The sequence below is a fragment of the Monodelphis domestica genome, chromosome 4 (assembly GCF_027887165.1).
Source record: "Monodelphis domestica isolate mMonDom1 chromosome 4, mMonDom1.pri, whole genome shotgun sequence".
NCBI lineage: Eukaryota > Metazoa > Chordata > Mammalia > Didelphimorphia > Didelphidae > Monodelphis > Monodelphis domestica.
This window is the reverse complement of record NC_077230.1, coordinates 154,847,691-154,868,652: the sequence shown is the minus strand read 5'-3', so window position 1 is coordinate 154,868,652 and position 20,962 is coordinate 154,847,691. Positions and strand designations below refer to the sequence as shown.

General features: G+C 37.9%; 1 protein-coding gene across 4 annotated transcripts in view; it reads left to right on the top strand.

The window, feature by feature from the left end:
* CACNB4 (calcium voltage-gated channel auxiliary subunit beta 4) overlaps positions 1-20,962 on the top strand; it is a 360,619-nt gene that overhangs the window by 174,636 nt on the left and 165,021 nt on the right. Inside the window, exons 1-2 of one of the 4 annotated variants that reach the window (XM_007494034.3) lie at positions 13,350-17,628; positions 19,631-19,787. The exons of 2 other annotated variants lie outside the window; for them this stretch is intronic. In XM_007494034.3, the coding sequence (XP_007494096.1) occupies positions 19,782-19,787 (6 nt within the window). In that variant the 5' untranslated portion in view covers positions 13,350-17,628; positions 19,631-19,781. 4 annotated transcript variants of the gene reach the window in all.

Here is a 20,962-nt window from a genome sequence, read left to right as displayed (position 1 = left end):
TCTTTTTAAGATCAAAATGAATAAGAGTATAGTGAGAAGAATTGATGGAAACTCTAGAAAAGTTATTTAAAGTCCAACATAGTTTTATAAACATGCTTTTGGCCTAGAAAATCTTTAACGAAATTTTTTCTGAGATGATAGATTTCAACTAGTACAAATTTAAAAAATCACATAAAGTAGCCCCATTATTCAAGTTCTGAATATGTGAAGTTATAATGATGTAAAATCTGGTCATTGGTCCTAGTCCAATAGAAAAATTCAGTGTAAATTTGAATAATGTGACCATTTCGAAGGAATTTGTTATCCACACTAAATGGGACTTAGATGTACAACAGAAACCAACAACTTAGCATTGTACTTAGTGTCATGAGACCTGGGTTCATAACCTGCTCTTTAATATTTTGTGGACTTTGGCAAATGACTTGATCTCTGTGGGTCTCAGTTGCATTATCTGTTTATTTTTTTTTAATTTGTTATCTGTTAAATGAAGGCATTGGACTAGATGAATGACTTCTAGTGTCCCTTTGAGCTCTAGAACTATGCTTTTTTCTGATTAGATGCTATTCTAAAGTATTGTATAGAAACTGTAAAATGAGACCAGACATTTTGTTGTTCTTATTGTTGTTCAGCAGTTTCAGTTGTGCCCAACTCTTTCTGACCCCATTTGAGGTTTTGTGTTTTTTTTTTCAAAGATACTGAAGTGTTTTTCCATTTCTTCCTCCAGTTCATTTTACAGATGAGGAAACTGAGAGGGAAAGTGTTAAGTGCCTTGTCCAGAATCACCTCACTAGTAAGTGTCTGAAGTCAGATTTGAACTCAGGGAAAATGAGTCTTGACTCTAGAACTCTATCTGCCATTCCATGGAGCTGCCCCAAACCCTTTACTCAGTCAGAGAATAATTGAGATTTTTCTCTCCATGTAGGTAAATGAGAAGATGGAACATTGTTTATTTTTCTGCTGTTTTTTGGCTGAAATTACTTAGATATGAAATTGGCAGGTATAGTTCATCTCATATTATGTAGTATCAACTTATTCCCAAATTCTACTGGAAAAATATTTATTAGTTTAGACATCCTTTCTCTGAGTGACTTGAAAGAAAGAATGCTCTTTCCCATTTCCCTAAATGTCTATGCCCTTATTTAGCTTATTTATCTGGTAGCCATGGCATATTAGTTCTTTAAGTTGTGATTTAACAAAGCACTTCAAGTAGAGATTGAAAACAAAAATATTAACATCTCCACCATTTAGGTCCAGGGAGATGGCCCACAGTGTCACATATATGGTAACTGAACTGGTTCAGATCTCAAAAAGCTATATTAGAGAATTGACAAAAGGAAAGCTTATTAAAATTATCCTCCTTTATTAAGAAGCAAAGTATTTGTAGAATGACATAACACTGAAGAAAAATGTTAATGTGTATGAGAAGAGTTTTAGGGGACTGCGCAGTTTATTTGAAACCCAAGAAGTAAGCCCAAAAAGCATCTGTGAAATGAGAGGCAAAGCACACAAACCCGTAGAGGGAATTGGTAAAGAAAGTGTTAATGTAGGAACTAGATGGAGAAAAAAATGTTGCCGTTTTTGTTTTTGTTTTTTTAACCCATACCATCTCTCTTAGAACAAAACTGAGCATCATTTCCAAGTCAGAAGAGGGGTAAGGGGCTAGGAAGTATCTGAGGGCACATGTTTGAACTCCCAAACCCTGGCTCTAGGCTGCTGCTCCTAAGAAACAATGTTATGCCTATAACGTAAGCATCTTAATGTCATTTATAAAGCTAAATGACTTTGGAAATTCGTGTAGTTTTAGGAAAATTTCACCCCTCAAACATTTATTTTGCATTCATCAAATAAGAGGATGATTAATGATAAATCTAATAGATGAAAGGGAAGGGAAATAAATAACAAGTTAGCGACTCTTAAATATAACATTGTCGCCTTTCAACTGAAGTTGCATTCTTAAAAGTAATGAGTGAGCAAGCACAGGAAGAAAGAGGTGGTGGGGAGGGAGAAATGACAAAGTAGCTGTATAAAGATAGGTATGTTCTCTTCTGATTTTGCAGGCAGATCTATAGCTTATTTTTAATAGCTTTACCAAGATGAAGACAGGATAATGTTCCTCAAAGAAATTAGAAAAAAAGATTACAAAATACATTTAAAAGAGCAAAAGATCAAGAATATCAAAGGAATTAAAGGAGGGGGGGATTAAAGGAAGGATTTCCAGCAGTTCCAGATATAAAAGTGTATTAAAAAAAAAAACCCTCACCTTAAACCCTTCCGTGATAGAATCAATACTGTGTATTGGTTCCAAAGCAGAAAAGTGCTAAGGGATAAGTAAGTAATAGGGGTTAAGTGACTTGCTTAGGGTCACACAGTTAGAAAGTGTCTGAAATAGAAATGATAATCTGTGGAAACTATTTCTGGTAATCTGTTGTGACACTATTACTTGTTGCTAGTGACTGTGACTAAAGAGAGCTGCTACTAAGTATGGGGACACACTTGCCCATTTGCAATGGAGGAGAGATGAGAGACACTGCAAAAAAACCTCTCTCTTCAAGTCTCTACCACATGTCTGAGGCGACATTTGAAACTAGAACCTCCCATCTCTAGGCCTGGCTCTCAATCCACTGAGCCACCCAGTTGTCTTTTGTGGGGGAGATTGGCAGATCTGATCTTTAGTTATCATTTATCACTCAAATAATCACTTATTACAATCCCAATAAAATGTATTTTAAACAATAATGAATAATGATCAAAACCATCTGGTACTAATTAAAAAATAGAAAAAGGGATCAGTGGAAGAGAATAGATATACAACAAACAGTAGTAAAAAAATATAGTAACCTAGTGTTTGACAAAAACTAAAGATCCAGGTTTTGCAGATAAGAATTCACTATTTGGTAAAGTTTGTTGGGAAAACTGGAAAAACGTCTGACAAAAACTAGATACAGGCCATTATCTTATACCATTTGCCAAGATAAGATCAAAATGAATACATGACCAAAGGATAAAGGGAGGTAATTATAATAAAATTAGAAGACCAGGTAAATAAATAAATATTACCTATTAGATTTATGGATAGGAGAAAATTTATGAATAAATAAGATAGAAAGTTTTGTGAGATATAAAATGGACAATTTTGAATATGTTAAATTTTAAAAGGTTTGTACAAATAAAACTAATGTAGTTAGCATTAGAAAGAAAGTAGAAAATTGGGAAAGATTTTTCAGTTGGATAGACCTCTTGCATAGAGGTCTCATTTCTAAAATATATAGAGAACTTTGCCAAATTTATAAAAAAATATCAGCCATTCTCCAATTGACAATGGTCAAAAAATATAAACAGATAATTTTTATATGAAGAAATCAAAATTATGTATAACTTTATGGGGAAATGCTCTATATTATTATTGATTAGAACATGCAAATCAAAACTACTCTGAGATATCTCAGATCTATCATATTGGCTAAAATGATAAAAGGGGAAAATGACAAATGTTGGAGGGGATGTGGAAAAACAGGGACACTAATACACTGCTGGTGGAACTATGAACTGATACAACCTTTTTGGAGAGTAATTTATGCCTAAAGAATTATAAAACTGCTTATACCTTTTGACATACCTCTCTATTGGGCTTACTTCCTAAGGTGATTAGGGAAAAAGGAAAAGATTCTGTATGTTTTCTTTGTGGTGGCAAAGAACTAGAAATTGAGAGGATCCCTATCAGGTAGTAAATGGTTAAACAAATTGTGCCATGATTGTGATGGAATACTACTGCACAGTAAGAAATGACAAATAGCTTAATTTTCAAAAATATGGAAAAACCTACATGAAATTATGAAGAGTAAAATGAGAAGAACTAAGATATACACAACAGAAATATTGTTTGAAGAATGACTTGAGTATGTCAACCGCCATAAAAAGAACTGATCAATAGAAATAAGGAATACATGGTTTATATATACACATATCTTTTTGTCAAGTGAGGATAGGAAATGCCTGGGTGTTTTAATGTAACAAATAAATAAATAACTTTTTTTAAAAGCAAATTAAACTAGACCAGTGTTGGTCAGTTTTGTCACTACTCTGTGATTAATAGTAATACTTACTGAATGGCTAGCATTTATGTGGTGGCTTAAGATTTGCAAAGAGCTTTACAAATATTGTCTTATTAGATACTCATAACAACTCTGGGAGGTAAATATTAATATCCCTACTTTACAGAGGAAGAAACTGTGGTAGATGGATTAAGTGACTTGGCCAGGGTCACATAGCTAATAAGTATCTAAGGCTGGGTTTGAACTTGAATCTTCCTGACTTCAAGTTCATCATTCTGTCATGAACTTTGATTAGTCCAAGGCATATTGTCCTTTTACCTGTCATGAGTTTTTAGTTCAGAGACTTGAATTGAAAGCCTTAAGTTAGTAGCTATAGTTGTGGAAGGTTTAAAAATTCTTATTATATATGATCTCTGAATATGAACACAATAATATTCCTCTTCCTACTGCCTGTCTGAACATTACTTTAACCAAAGCAACAAGATGGTGAAATGTCCTAATTTTCTCTTGTATGAAACGTTAATGGCCATTTCCAAATCATATCAAAATCATCATACCCATTCAAATCATGTGATTTGTTTTCTGTCTCTACTATGTACTGGGACTTTTTGTGGTAAGGTTACTGACTTAGTGATTTCACTGATTTTCCATTTAGCTGCAGAGAAAATTACCCACTGTGGCCAGAAACTAAATAGAATGCCACAGAAATTTGTTACTCTTAGAAAAAACAAACTCTGGTGAACTCAGTGAACTCTGCTTGAAATTCCTGCATCTTTGATTAGTTCTACAGATGACTTTTTAAATTTTAAAATTGATGGGGCATTTTGTTATCAATTAATTTTTATTTTTTTTCATTTCACCAAAATTTCTCTCAATATCTTTTCCCTTCTCGTACCTAGAAAGGTGTTTCATATAAAATTTTTAGAGAAAAAAAAGAGAAAGAGGAAAAAATAAGCCAAATTGATTAATACATTGAAAAAGTCTGGAAATATGAGCAGTGCAGCCCAACTGTATGCTTCCCAAAGTTGTAGATTGATGAGAAGTCATCTCATTTCTTTTTTGGAGCCATCTTTGTTCTTTGTCATTTTGCCACACTCACTTTTATTGATTTTCCCATGGTTCTTTGCATTTAAATTGTTGTAGTTATTGTTTTCTTGGCCCTTGTTACTTCACTTTGCATCAGGTTGTGTAAATCTTTCCCTGCTTCTTTGTATTCATCTTACTCCTTGATTCTCAAAGCATAGGATGTTTGAAGATGATTTGAAGATCTTCTTTGGATTCATGTGGACAGTCAAATGTAAAATTGGCAAAAAAAAAAGCCTAATACTACTTTATATTTGTAGATTTTCCTGCTACTCCCACAGGCATAGACATATTTCACAGATTTTTATTAACTCACCATCATTCCCTAGTTGTCCTCAATCTCTTATCCTGCAAAATTATCATAAGATGACCTTTGAGGACATCAAGTCTGACCTCCTCACTTTATAACAGGAGAAAACATAAAGGCCTTAAGCAACTTGCTGAAGGCCACACAGCTTCTATGCAACCACCTGACACAGGTTTTGGACTCTTCTTCCTAACCAGAATTCCAGAGTTCTAACATCATTCCTAACTTATTTCCGTATTTTGGGTTTTTTTTTTTAAATATGGGATTTTCAATTCACAATCGACTTCGCAAAATCATTTATTCATCATTTTGCTTAGGGGAAAGTAGATTGGTGACCAAAATTGGTGAAATATCTTTCTGGAAGGCAGTTTGGAGTTCTTGGCCAACTTAGTCTAGCTCCTTACTTTGCTGGTTTCCAGGAAAAGTTTGCCTGCTTTGTTGAGAGATATTTTTCCATTCTTCTTCTATCTGGAGACCTAGGGAGAGCAACAGAAAAATGCCAGCTGCCTTCTGGGTGCCTCAAATATGACCTCTCTGAACTCTTTATCTAAGAGAAACTGGAATAGCAGCTCGTGCTGTTACTTTATTTTAAATTTACTTCTTAAAATGATGATGCAAAAAAACCAAAACAAAACATCAGGGCTACTTTCTCCAGAGTTACCCATGTTGGTTAGGGAACATCATCTAACATTTCATGACCTTTATTTCCTCATCTATACCACGAGGGGGTTGGAGTAGATGATCTATAAATTCTTTTCTAACTCTTATGCAATGATGATGATAATTACAACATATTTTGGAAGTACTTTGTTTATAAAGGGTTTTTCATATCTTATCTCATTTGATCTGCACAACAACCCTTTGAGGTGGGAATTATTTTACCTTCATTTTACAGATGAGAAAACTGAGGACAAGGCAGAAGAGTGGCAAAGGCAAGGCAATGGGGGTCAAGTGATTTGCCCAGGGTCACATAGTTAAGTAAAAGTTTGGTGCAAGATTTGAACTCAGAACTTCCTGACCTCAAATCTAGTACTGAGTTTTCTTTCCCTTCACCCATATCTCATTTTTAAACTTTTTTCAGGCTTGGCATATTTTTGGTCCTTGTTTGGTTGCGTAGCTCTAACTGCTCATCTTATCAGATTCTAAGAAGGTAAGAGTAAAAAAAAAAAAGAATCAAATTCCTCATGACTTTTGAATTAAAATCTACTTTCCAACTTCTATAACTTCAACCCATGCATTTAATTCTGCATTCTACAACTATAAAGGATAAATCTAATTTCTCTTCCAAATGATAGCCCTTGAGATACTTTGAAGCTGAATATTTCTAATTTCTTCAACTCTTATGGCTAAGTTTATGATGGTATCACCAGCCTGCCCACTTTTCTCTGGTTATGCTTCAAATCATTAATATCCTTCTTCCTAGAACTGAACACTCTTAACATGGTCTGAATAGCAAAGATTGACTATAAACTTGGATCTGGACACAACGTTAACAATAATAACCTGGGGGCAGCTGGGTGGCTCAGTGGATTGAGAGCCAGGCCTAGAGCTGGGAGGTCCTGGGTTCAAATCTGACCTCAGACACTTCCCAGCTATGGGACTAAATCTTTGATCCCACCTATACCTACCTCAGTCTGGTTCAGGATGGTTCCCTAGAGAGGTAGCCAGGAAGATACTATTCTAAGTCTCTGAGCCCTAGGATTAATCCTTGTGGGTTGAATATTCTCCCCAATGTTACAGTTCATGAGCAAACACCATTGTACTTTCCATCAACAAGTTAGCTCAATGGGGGGCAGCTGGGTAGCACAGTGGGTTGAGAGTCAGGCCTGGAGACGGGAGGTCCTAGGTTCAAATCTGGCCTTAGATACTTCCCAGCTGTGTGACCCTGAGCAAGTCACTTGACCCCCATTGCCTAGCCCTTACCACTCTTCTGCCTTGGAGCCAATACACAGTATTGACTCCAAGATGGAAGGTGAGGGTTTAAAAAAAAACTCCAAAAAACAATAATAACCTAAAAATTTCAGGGTTTTTTTGGTCAGTTTCATCCTTCTGTTAATTCTTGTCAAAAGAAGTTACCAAAGACTCCATATAAAAACAATTTAACCAGATCTTTCCCATACTATAAACTTGAGTACAAGATTTTGCATTTATCCCTTATATCTCATCTTGCTAGATTTGGCAAATGGTTTGGATAGAGTTTTTGTAATGTTTTTTGTATTGATGTTCCCTCCCATCTGTGTGTCATCTATAAATGTTAAAAAGCATGCCTCCTATGCCTTCCTAAAAGTTCTCAGGAAATAGTAGGGACAGGAATAAAGCAATATACCAAAAATGAAAGAGGTACTTTCCTTGGAGTCAGGAATGATTAAGTTCAAATTTTGATTCTGATACTTACTTTGTGACCCCTGGCAAGCCACTTAATCTCTCCGATCCTTAGTTTCCTCATTTGCAGAGTATTGTAGTTGAACTTGAATGGCCTCTAAGGCCCTCTCTAGCTCTCAATCTAGGATCTGATGATTCTTTAAGGATAAAGCTCCATGGCACTCCAATGGATTCCACTCTCCAAATGGACATCGATTTATTAAGCAACACTCATGGGAACCAGATAGGAATCCATCTCTCAAGTCTATCTTCTCTCATATCTCCAGCTTGTCTACAAAGATGTAGTAAAAATCAATCCTTTCTGAAACACAGTAGGTAGAACCTAGGCATAAGCTACCAGGTGTAGGTTAGAACTTAAGATACAGATTAACTAAAAATGGAGATAAAAATTCAAGTGGAGAGTGGTTGGGCAGTACGGCCAGACTCCAGAGGGGCTACTGCTCTGTATGAGCTGAGCAAAATTTCTCGTATGAATAACACTCTTGACTCCTCAGCTTTTGCTATATGCATTTATAATATTAAGTAGAATATGTCTGTTGTGGATCATGGGATCCCATGTTTAAAGCTTGAAGGGGTCTTAAAAGTCATCTAGTATGACATTCATCCCTCATTTTACATACATATGGGGAATCTGAGGTATACAGAGGTAGGTGACTTTTCCAAGGTGAGATATAGGAATGGTATCAGAGTCAGACTTTAAACCTAGATCCTCTGATCCCAGATATAGTGTTCTTTACCATATATTACTCTATGGACCCCCTACTTGCAGTTAATTCAGTGGAAAATCAACCAGAGGCAATGGGGTGGACAGAGCCCTGGGTCTGCAGTAAGGAAGACCTAAATTCAAATCCAGCTGCAGACACTTACCACCTGTGTGGTTTTTGGCAAGTCACTTAATCTCTGTTTGTCTCAGTTTTCCTCAAATGTAAAATGGGGAGAATAATAGCACATCCTAGGACCATATATAATATATACATACACATATATGTTATAAAGGTAGAAACGAAATATGTGTATAGTGAATGAAATATACCAAGTACTACATTGTCTTAAACACACATATAATTATTACTCTTTTTTTTAAACCCTTACCTTCCATCTTGGAATTAATGCTGTGCATTCATTCTAAGGCAGAAGAGTGGTAAGGACTAGGCAATGGAGGGTAAGTGACTTGCCCAGAGTCACACAACTGGGAAGTGTCTGAGACCAGTTTTGCACCTAGGATGTCCTGTCTCTAGGCCTGGCTCTCAATCCACTGAGCCTCCCAGCTGCTCCCTATAATCATTACTCTTTCCCTCTTTTTTTATTCCCCTTCCTCTCATGTGCACAAAAATTCATTGATTTTGGAGAAGAAAAACTTCTGGACTCCACATTCTGCCCATATGTACACAATAGGTCTGATTTGTTTTCCCTCTTCTCATGTTCAACACTTGGTGGGTCAAAGGGGGCTTGAATTATAACAAAAACTTAAAAGTTTTCTGAGGTGAGCTAAACACATTTTCTCATTTGAATACAATCATAGTATTTTACCAATTGGGATAAGGATAGCAAAAGCCTTTTGTTACATTCTGAAAAGAGAACAAAGCTACCCCCTCCTCAAATCATATTCCATATTATATATGATTTAGATTGGTCCAGGGAAAATGAATGAAAACTAGATCTTAGGGAATTGTGACAGATGCAAAGTCCAGGTGTTTAGGGTAATGGAGAAGCAAGTGCCATGCTCTGCTGATGACATGTGCCAAGTCAGAAAGTACAAGTTGAAAAGTTAGCTGTGTTTGTGGGTCAGCCACTTGTCATGTCTGAACCTCAGTTTTCTTATATGTAAAGTGTAATTAATAGAATTATATTGTTATCTAATAGCTAATTGTGAGAATTCAACTTTATTTTAAAGCATTATATGAACCTGTATATTATTATCACATACAATGATGAAAGTGAGTTGTTACTTAAAACTAGAGAATTCTTTTCTCTTGGTGTTTAACTTGTGAATTAATCACCTATAAGGAAAGATGTGACTTGAGAAGCAGTGGCTCCCAGGGGAGAGAAGTTAGGAAAATGCATTTCAGCATATCTGCCAACTCTAGAAGGAATTCTTGAAACCATGAAGAGATTGGGCTCTACCTAGATAAGCATAGAAAACAATAACAGCCATTTTGGCCAGATTGCTCAAGTGAAGAGATCAGCCAAGATTAGTATTTTATTTACTGAGACTCTTTCCTATAATCTAGCAGGTAAGATTTCAGACTTAGAAATTGAGAGGATGCGTGTAAATTGGGGAATAGCTGAAAGAGTTGTGGTATAGGATTATTATGGAATGGAATGCTATTGTGCAATAAGAAATGATAAGCAGAGTGACTTCAGAAAACCCTGGGAAGACTTATATGAACAGATGCAAAGTGAAGTGAGCAGAACCAGGAAAACATATACAATAAGAGAAATCTTGCATAATGATCATCTGTGAGTGATTGAGCTATTCTCAGCAATACAGTGATCCAAGGCAATTCTGAAGAACTTATGAAAAATGCTAATAATCTCCAGAGAAAGAACTGATGAAATCTGAATGCAGAGCAAAGCATAATTAAAATTTTTTTCTTGGGACTTTTTTTTTAAACTTTGTATATTCTTTTGCAATATGGCTAATAGGAAAATGTTTTTTTCTTGGTTCCACATGTGTAGTCTATCTCAAATTGCTTGCCTTCTCAAGGAGGGAGGGTGAGAGAGAATTTAAAACTCAAAAATTTAAAAACGTAATGTTAAAATTGTTTCTACACATAATTGAAAAAAAAACAAATAAACAAACACTTGTTTACTATTGAAACTCAAACCAGGAGGCATCCACTTTTGTTGTTGCAGCTAAGTTGTTTCTGTTGTATCTCTTTTTGTGATCATATTGGAATTTTCTTGGCAAAGGTATTGTAGTGCTTTGCTATTTTCTTCTCCAGCTAATTTTATAGATAAGAAACTGAGGCAAACAGGGTTAAGTGACTTGCTATGGGTAAATGCCTGAGGCCGGATTTGAACTCAGGAAAATGAGTCTTTCTGTCTTCAGGCTCAGAACTATATCCATTATGCCATCTCACTTGCCCTATAAGTCATATGCCCTATGATGCCCTATAATTTATTCTTTCCTAGAACGCATTATGTAGTAGCATTCTGGAAGCCTCTTAACCAAATTCAGCCTTATATTTGGGAAACTGCTGAAGTTATCTAAAGAAAGTCTGTCAACAAAGCCTTTTTTTTTTTTTGAAGTACTTACTATGTGCCAGACATGCTACTAGGTATTAGAGATGAAAAGAAAATAACAGTCCCGGGGGCAGCTGGGTGGCTCAGTGGATTGAGAGCCAGTCCTAGAGACGAGAGGTCCTAGGTTCAAATCTGGCCTCAGCCACTTCCCAGCTGTGTGACCCTGGGCAAGTCACTTGACCCCCATTGCCTAGCCCTTACCACTCTTCTGCCTTGGAGCCAATACACAGTATTGACTCCAAGATGGAAGGTGAGGGTTTAAAAAAAAATAACAGTCCCTGACTTCAAGCAGCTCACATTCTAATGAAGAAGATAGATAAGTCCTTGCTAACAAAGTATATAAAAGACATATGTACAGAGAGAGAAAGAAGGTAATTTTAGCTTGAAGGACTGGGAAAGGCCTCCTCTAGAATGCAGAATTCATTCTGAGTCTTGAAGGAAGCTGGGGAAACTTAGATGAACAGTTAGGACTCAAGCATTGCACAGATAGGGGGTAGCCAGTGGAGTTGTAGAGATAGAAGAAGTAGTTTTGTATTGGAGGAATTACAAATAGGCAATGAAGATGGATCATAGAGTTGATGCAGGAAAGTAAAGTTTAAGAAAATTGGAAAGGTCTAAAGGGGCCAGGTTGTAAAGGGCTTTGGATGCCCTAAGGAGGAATCTTTATTTGCTCCTGGAGGTGTTAGGGAACCCATGGAGATCTGTGAGGAAGGCTATCATATGGTCAAGTCTACTCCCTAGAAAAATCACCTTGGAAGCTGAATGGAAGTTGGATTAGAGTTGGGAGAGGCTTGAAGAATTAAGACCTGTTAGAAGGCCATGACGTTGTGAAAGGAACCTGAAATGATGTAGCTATGTGAGTAGGTAAAAGGGGTCATATACATAGGAGATAAGCTATAGTGGTAGAAACCACAATATTTGGGGCTGGATTGAATAGTTGGGGAGAGTTAAAGTGAGGAATAAAAGACTAATTGCGAGCCTGGGTAACTAGAAGAATGTTGACACTAGTGACAGTAATAGGGATAAGGGAAAACTTTATATGAGAAAAATAATGATTTCTCTTTTGAACATGTTGAATTTGAGATGCCTAATGGTATGGTTAAGGGTTTTAAGAGGCAATTTCTAATGGGGGACTATAGCTCGGGAAAGACAATGGTTCTGTATTTATAGATATTGGAATCATCTGTATAGAGATGATAATTGAACCCTTGGAAGATTAGATCACCAAGTGAGAGAATATGGAGCAAGAAGTGGGAGCCATAGGCTGAAACTTGGAACATACCCAGGTATGAATTAATAAATGTTTAACAACCAGTTCTACCCCCCATCCCCATCCTAATACACTTTTAAGTTTAATCTGCATTTTTAACAATTTCTTTAGTTTAGACAACCAACAAAACAATAAATCAAACCTTGATCTGGAGCCTACCGATTTCCAAATTTGCCAGTTTCCATACTAAAAATTTACAATCCAGTTAAAACTATCTCAGGCACAACTTTGTGACACTTGGAGTTAGTGACTGTGACATGGATGAAAAACTAGCAAGGGAGACTGTCCCAAAAGGAACAATTGGATAGACAGAAGAAATCAGAAAACAATGTCACAAAAACCTAGATAAAAGAGGGGACCCAAGAAGAAAGATGATCAGTTATGTCAAATGGTGTAGAATGTTTAAGGAGGATGAGGACTGACAAAAGGTCGTTAGATCTGGCAATTAAAGGATCATTGGTACCTTTGGAGATGTTAGCTTTAGTTGAAAGATGACTTCTTAATACAGTCTACAGAAGGTTGAGAAAAGAGTTGAGAGAAGAGGATGTAGAAGCACTAACTATATACAGAACTCTCAAGGAGTTTATTCATGAAGGGAGGTAAGATAATCTATAGGATTAGAGCTAGCAGTGCTGGACAGATCAGGTGAGGATTTTCTTTTTAAATGATCAGGTAGACATGGGCATGTTAGTTGGCAACAAGAAAGGAATTTGTTGATAGGAAGATATTGAAATCAATGTGTCATGATGGATTGAGATTAGATTTGGAATAAAGAAGACATGGGTTCAAATTCTAATTTGAGATTCTTGTTAGTTGTGTGATCCTGGGCAAGATATCCAATATCTCTTAGCCTCGGTTTCCTCATTGGTTAAATGGGAAAAATAATGGCACCTACTTCATAGCTTTGGTGTCAGGACTAAATAAGATAATATATATATATATGAAGAATTATCTAAATCTGAGTTACTATTATGCACATAATCTTAAATAGATAAAAAAAAATTCTGCTATCACCAGAAACCCTCAATTTCCAAAATGTCTCCCACTTTAGAGAGCTAACCAATTCCAAAATTCAATGGCATTTCTAAGCAAGAGTCTGTATAAGTTCCTTAGAGGTGTTCCTAACCAATGGGTAGGGTGCAGTGTTTCCCTAGAACCTTTAGATGAGCTCTAGCCTGAAATGGAGCTTTTGCCTCAACTTGGCCAGATTTAAGTATCTTATTCTAGACTCTCAGGATAATCAGTTTCTTAAAGTCACTCTGTATTTCAGGGTATCAGTAGGCAACCAATGTCCTGAAATGTGATAACTTGTATCAGGGGTGAAGCTGGAGAGAAACAGGCTTTTTCCTAACTTATTTCGATATCATTAGATGTACATAAATGCAGGTTCTGATTTCCTAGAGACTAACTATCCCACTTTCTTGTACTTTTGGCATCATTTATAAGAGACAGAAAAATTGTATTGGGGTCTGGTTATTATCTGGAATACAGAGGAACCCAAAATTCTTTTTTCCCCTGAGAACTGCTGCTTTCTTTCTCACAATTCCATCTATACTTTACAAGGTTAGGAGACGTAAAGATTATGGAAAGAGGACCAAAAGTGGTGTTGATCCTGTTAGCCTCGGCAGTACAGTTTCTAGGAGTAGCTATACGCATTATTTGTGTTTGAGAGTTGGGGTCCTACAATAGGTACCACAAATGCTCATGAGCAAACAGAACTTGATGGCCAAAGATAGAGGATCTAAGAATGAAAGGGCCCTGATGGTAGTGATGTTTGAAGCAAGCATCAAGATCATTATCCAGCTTTACCAATCAGAGAGCTGAAAGGCCACATCTAAAGAAGGAGCCCAGAAGCAGAAGGAGTTGCTAGTAGAAGGCAAGGTCTTCAGCTCAGGAATCAAGGGTTTGTTATGAGATAAACAAGAAGACGGTGAGACAAGGAAAGCAATAGTTTGCTATACTCACTTTCATAGTCAAATGAGTATTTTAAAACTTGGCTCTATATAGCTATCTATGGTCTCCAAGTTCCCTCAAATTCTCTTTGATTAGAGAATTACCAACAGTATTGCTACTCTTAATATCTTCTATGATGAATACTCATTAAGTTGAATTAAAGTGGATAAGAGCTATAAAATTACTATAATGCCCCCATCATAATGGTATCCATTTTGGTTCCATCTTCCATTCAGGTCTATGTCAGATTTTGTTTGTGACTTTATATACCAATTAAAAAACATTTATTAAGTGTTTTCTATATGTCAGGCAATCTATTAATCTCTGAGGATACAAAAATGGCAAAAACAGTTCCATCCCTCAAAGAGGTTACATTCTAATAGGAGACTGGCAGCATTTTCACTATATTATGTAGTGAAAATTTATTCATTCATTCAACAAATATTAATTTAACACCTATTATGTTCCAGGTATTGTCCTAGCTGCTGGGGATACAAAAACAGAAATGAAACATATCTTGACTTCAATATGCTAACCTCTTTTTACTTAGATCTCACTTTAGACTTCCTTATAGCTACAAGGAAAGCACTGAGCCAGTGCAAAATAGGATATGAATTAAACCTCCTCATAGATTTCCCTCTATGGAATACTCTTCAAAACCATGGTAAAATTCAGAAATGTCTCCCCTCTTCCTCTTATCCTAATTTAAGTTTTTATTTTAAGACACTCTGAGACGTGTAGATTGTGTCTACACACTCAAAGTGAAGTGGTAAATTGAAGCAATTATATGGATGATTCAAGGAGAAAAAAAAACATTCTTGCCTTAATTACTAGGATATCTTTGGCTAAAATTATTTTGTCTTGAATTATGTAGATAATCCAGATAATTCAACTAGGGCTCTATTCTAGTCCCGTGTCATGGCATAGGGGTGACCCAAACTTCTTATACAAGCAGACCCATAAACTCCAGCAGATCCTACCAAGCTGGGAAAGCTTCTAGTACGAATCCAGTGAAGAGACTATATTTGTCTCTTCAGCCTGGGTAACTTTGGAGAGACTCATCACCAACAAGATTAGCTTACTAGGTAGTAAGTTTTCCTCCACTAAGATGGATACAGGTGGTAGTAGAAGGATCTTTCCCTACCAATATGACCACAAATTCTGGAAGTATTCATATGTGTATGAAATCTGTATATAATCAGAGTTGTATACTTATGGAAGAAACCTTATAATTATTTAACTTGTTATTATATTAGTTTGCCAGTGAGAAAAACTGAGACCAATATATGAGATGACTTCTTCATGGATGCATAACAGCAAAGCCCAAACTAGAGCCTGGGTCTCCTGACTTTTTTTCTTTCTGCAACCCAAATGCCAATTGCTTCAGTTTTTCTACTATATTTATTTAGTGTGTATGTCAGAATATTAATATTTCTCCATAGTCTTGTCGGGGTAGTTGAATTTCCTTTCCATTGCTTGCTTTCCTAAAATATTATTTTTGATAGTGTTTTTTAAAAACCCTTACCTTCTGTCCTAGAATCAATACTATGTATTAGTTCCAAGGTATAAGGGTGGTAAGGGCTAGGCAATGAGGGTTAAGCAACCTGCCCTGAGTAACACAACTAGGAAGTGTCTGAGGTCAGATTTGAACCTGGGACCTCCTGTCTCTAAATCCACTGAGCCACTTAGCTGCACCTTGGTAGTGTTTTATTTCCGGTCTGGACAAGTGATTGATTGAAAAAGACTAAAATAGTAGCCCTGGTTCTGGAAGAGTTTTTTCTGTAGTTAGTTTTGTAGATGTATGTAGGGCCGGTTGCTCTATGTAACTGCTTTTTGTCTCTGAGGGCTGCACTTTTCAGAAATATTGTGTGAAGACTAATCCCATTCCCCAGCTCTCTGGTCTGAGTCTTAGCCCCTAGAGATGGGCAGCCACCCCTCTCAGACACTGCACAAAGCAGCAGGGACTGTAGCCAGTGTATATAGACTGACATCTATGAGGTTTCATGGGGCACCTTATATTTTCTCTCTTGGTCCATGCCTTCTTCAGACGGGCAGGTGAAAGATAAGGAGCCTAAGTGACTTGCCCACAATAGTCAGGGCATCAGTGAAATGGTAATGTTGATATTAGGAATCACAGTCTCTGAGTTTCTAGGTCATTGCTTACTCCCACTGAGTCATGCTGCCTCTTTTTTGTCTTTCGCTTTGCCCCCTTCTAATTCCTTCATTTGGCCAGAGCTGGCTTCTTTTAGAAGTCCTGCAGAACTGGCTTTGCCTGCTGATTGACAGAAAACTTTGGTTAATGACTTTCTCTGAGAAGTAAGAGAGTTCAATGAAAGCGTTCGAGATTGGTATATGAAAAGGAAAGGGGGGAATTAATTTCAACTCCTGCCTTTGAATTGGATGTAGCTGGATGGAGGGGAAAAATCAAATCCCTCCAAACATTTGCCCGAATAAATGGAGAGACTGCTGCTTTCTGTTTCAACCTCTCCAGGGGGGGTCACAAAGTTGTTTCTCACCCCCTACTTCTCCTGTGCCCCTTGCCAACCACCCCCCTGCGCCCGAGCAAGGCATGGGGATTTTTCGAAAGGAGGGAGACCTTGGAAAGACATCTCACCATCTGTTTCCTGCTGTGGCTTTGTTTGAAATGACTTGGTGCCCTTTTTATTGAAATCACAGTTTATCTGTGAAGTACAGATGTTGGATGCAGATGAGTGTATGTTCCCGGCCTCTTTACATTATGCTCATTTGAAATGCAGTCCCTCCCTTCGCTCCTCCCTGCCTCCCCCTCCCAAATTACGAGTTTAATAAAGGCGAACTATCCTGCTTCGGGAACTAACCATCCTGTGCTTCCAAACCGTCTTTTGGATCCTGAGAAGTATTTATGGGGTGTTGAAGAAACACAAGGGAAGCCGGAAAGAGCTCTTTGCTAGGTAGAATCCTCTGACTCGTCATCCACTATCAAGAAGGCTCTTCCAAGTGACTGAAGCAGGGAAGCCGAGCCAATCAGAGGGCTCTTTCCTGGCTCTGTCATCAGTCCTTGGTTGGGGAAGGGTTTTGCTTTTATGCTCTGTATTTGGAAGGCAGATAAAATGCCAGGTCTGGACTGCCTCTAGGGATAACCTTTCCCTCTAGGATGTGAAGGAGTAGCATCTTGGCTGGAGAATCCACAGAAAATTGATAAGGCAGGCTCAGTTCTTCAGCATAGGCCTTTTCTACCTTTTGACCCAGCTGGGGTTTTGTAGCAATTTTGCTTTTGCCCTGAAAGAGGTGCTTTGGATTATCAGAGCTCCATGTACGACAATTTGTACCTGCATGGATTTGAAGATTCGGAGGCGGTAAGAATTTTCATAGCCTTTTCCCTTGACCCTCCTACTCCCTCCTCTTCTCCCCCCACCCCCCACCCCCATTACTAACAGGCAATGCAGGAAACATGGAGCTGAGATCAAGCATCGTTCGGATGCTGGCTCTGCTAGTGGATTATATACAGTTTACAGGCACCTGAAACAATCCTCCATTATATAATTTCTTGTCAAGCAGTTTTTAAAAATGAGGATGACAACAAAGGCTGAAAAGACTGTAGGTTATCTGGATATATAGACTACCCTCTGACGAGGTGTGACTGCTTCCTTAGAGGACCAGTTTTGTTTTTGTTTTTGTTTTTAACTATGCAGAGAGCTGTTCTCACGAATATACATTCTATGGTAGCAGGGTTATAGGCAAAGCCCATTCATTATATAATGCTTACTGCTTATTGAGCTGGCATGAATGGGGAGTTCCTGAGCTGCTGTCTGGCTTATTTGCTTTCTGAACAAACAACTCGTGCCTATCTATTGCTTCTTTGTTAAGAGAATCAGATGCATGTGCCCGTGATAATGTGATACCGTAGTACTGTGTCACAGTGGTAGTGTGTAAGGCTCATGTACTCTCCCTGGAATGCTCAGATGGACTCACAGACATTTGGATCAGAAAACTGGACTTTATTTTACCCTGTTGGCCAGGCTAATGAAATCTGTTTGAATCTGGATTATGATGGTCACTAGAATCTCCCCTCCCCAAATCCTGTCCATAGGGTGTCAGATAGCTCGGAGTCAAGAACGAGCTTGATTCCTGGTTCTTTCCTGTAAGTCTGCTGTTGCTGGTGGTAGTTTTTGCTTCTTTCTTCAGCAGTTACATAGAACCCTTACAAGGCAGAATTATTTCTTATTTTGGGAGGCAAGGAAGAGGGCACGCTGTGGGGAGTCTGCTTTTCTATGAAGACTGTGTTAGATATACTGTCACATATGAAATAGAAATGTGTTACATAAGGTTCTGTGGCTAAACACAAAATAAAAAAGATAATAATATAAACTTGTGTATACGTCAATGCAGACGTATGTACCAAATGATGTGATGTCCATGGGAGATAAAATCCTCGGTTCAGATAAGGCATTCCATTCTTCTGCCTGCGTGCTTTAGTAGGCACTAACTTTAATTCTGCAAAGTGTAACCTCTCAACATGTTGCCCAGCACACTAGTAAATTATCCAGCTGTCAGTTTATTTCAGGGAAGAAAATCTGAAACCTTTGCAACTGGGAGGGAGAAAATACACAATAGGGAGTAAGGGGTGGGGTGGGAAGGGGGGATGTAAAATATGAGTATTTGAATTGTGGGAATCAGCTTCCTTAGATCCTTCCCAAGACCTGATTATTTTTATAACTCTTCTCTCTGCACTCAGTTATGAAATATTTAATGCCTCATTGAATTTTGTACTTAAGTTTTATTTTCAACCATTAGTTCTAAACTTGGGCATCTTGTATACACAAATGGATTAGTGTTATTTCAGAAGTGCCTCTGGAAACCAACTCTTTTATTAACAGAATCAGCTAGGAACTAATATTTCTAGCTCTGTGTTCTTGGGAACTGTTTAAATTCCTGATGCCCTGGTTCAGAGGGGAGCCATTATAAATGTGAAGGCATCCCCCCACCTCGCCCCAGTCTCATGGGACAGTGTAGCTTGCCCTGTAGAACAGGAAATTAAAACTGCATTGACTTGATACGACTCAGGTAGCCAAGTTGCCGGATAGTGGGTTGGTACTGCAGTGCCGTACTGTTGGTGACTAAGTGGTTGCCAACAACCAAAGAACCCTTGGGTTGAGCAGATCTGCGGAGGTGAGGAACGTGGGGGAGGCCTGTGAAATGGAGGAACTGATCAGGTGAATCTCTGAACTGGGGATGCTTTTAGCTGGGTGGGTTAGAACATTTTTTTTCTCTCTCTTAGATGCTGGGGGAAAAGAAAATATGCAGGAGGATGAACTGTCTGTAAATGCTCATTTGAGTTTATTTGTTTTTATAAGGAAGAATAATGTGATGTGTTACCCAAGATGGTGTGAACAGAGCTTCAAGCCAATGGAGAAGACTAGGCCTAAATAGCTGTGCCGATGAAGTGAAAAATACAGCCACACCTGGAGTATTCCCATCCTCAGCAGTCATTCTCAGTGCAAATGCATTTATGGCTGTAAGTGTGTGGGTTTGCACAGATTAAAGCAAAGCACTCTAAACAGGTTTGGTGGATAGGAATCAAAAGGCTTTACTCAGATGGTGAACTGCAGCCAGAGAACATACAGACAGACACTGAAGGATGAGTACTGCTGCACTTCCTTTATTGGGGGTTGGGAAGCTTTCCGACCGTGGCCTACTACTCTGTGCTATGGGGAGGGTTTACGTGGGGGGCTCTTTGCTGGTGGTTCCTTCCCTGCCCTCCCGTCCCACCCCATACGACAATTGCTTATGTGACCATTCAGTAAGCCTGTATTAAGGCAGCGTGGCTAGGGATAGAGGATTTCTTCCAAAGAAGATATTTTATGATACACAGAGAGCAGTTCACATCATTGCAGCAAATTGGAGACCTGCTCCTCTTTTGTAAGAGGTATACCTATGTGTATGTTTAAAATTTTTGTCCAGAGAGGGTGGAAGTAACTTATTATACTCCAACTATTTGCTTATTACCTCTGTGTTTTACAGGGGAAAAAAGGTTAAAGCTCATTGGTTTCTGCCCAAGTCTGGGAGTTTCAAGTTCTTGGGGTTCTTTTATGTTTTGGAATAAGTCAGTTAAACTTTGTCAGAGTTTTAGGGAATGGGATCCTATTTGTTCCAAAGTAGGATTTGAATTATTCTGTGTCAAAGCTAACACATCATCATGTGGGAGCCAATGGGCTCAACTCTTCACAAACGTCATCCTTCATCCCATGCCTCGTGCTCTCTTCAGGACAAGTTTAGCAGTTAGACCAAACTAGGTAGAATCAATTATCAGTATGTACAAAGATGGAATAAGGAGTCTTTTTGATGAGGGTTAGCTCTACACACTTACTAGATTGTTGTTTTTTTTAATGTTCAGGCATTAGATGACTATGACTGCATTTTATGCTACAAGACTACCTATCTCAGTCTTGGTAACTAAGGTTTGTTGCAGTGGACTGACCTTACTGTACACCATAGATTTTTTTTCCTGATTTCCAAGTAATTTAGGCAAGTGATCATTGGAGGGCAAGTGTGCAGTTTAAATGGAGACATTAGCGAAAACACTGTAGGAATAGAATGTATTTGTTGGGTGATTCACAGATATTTTTCTGATGGCACAGACTTTGAAACCACAACATGGATATTGTTAGAACATGAATTTTATGTAAACAC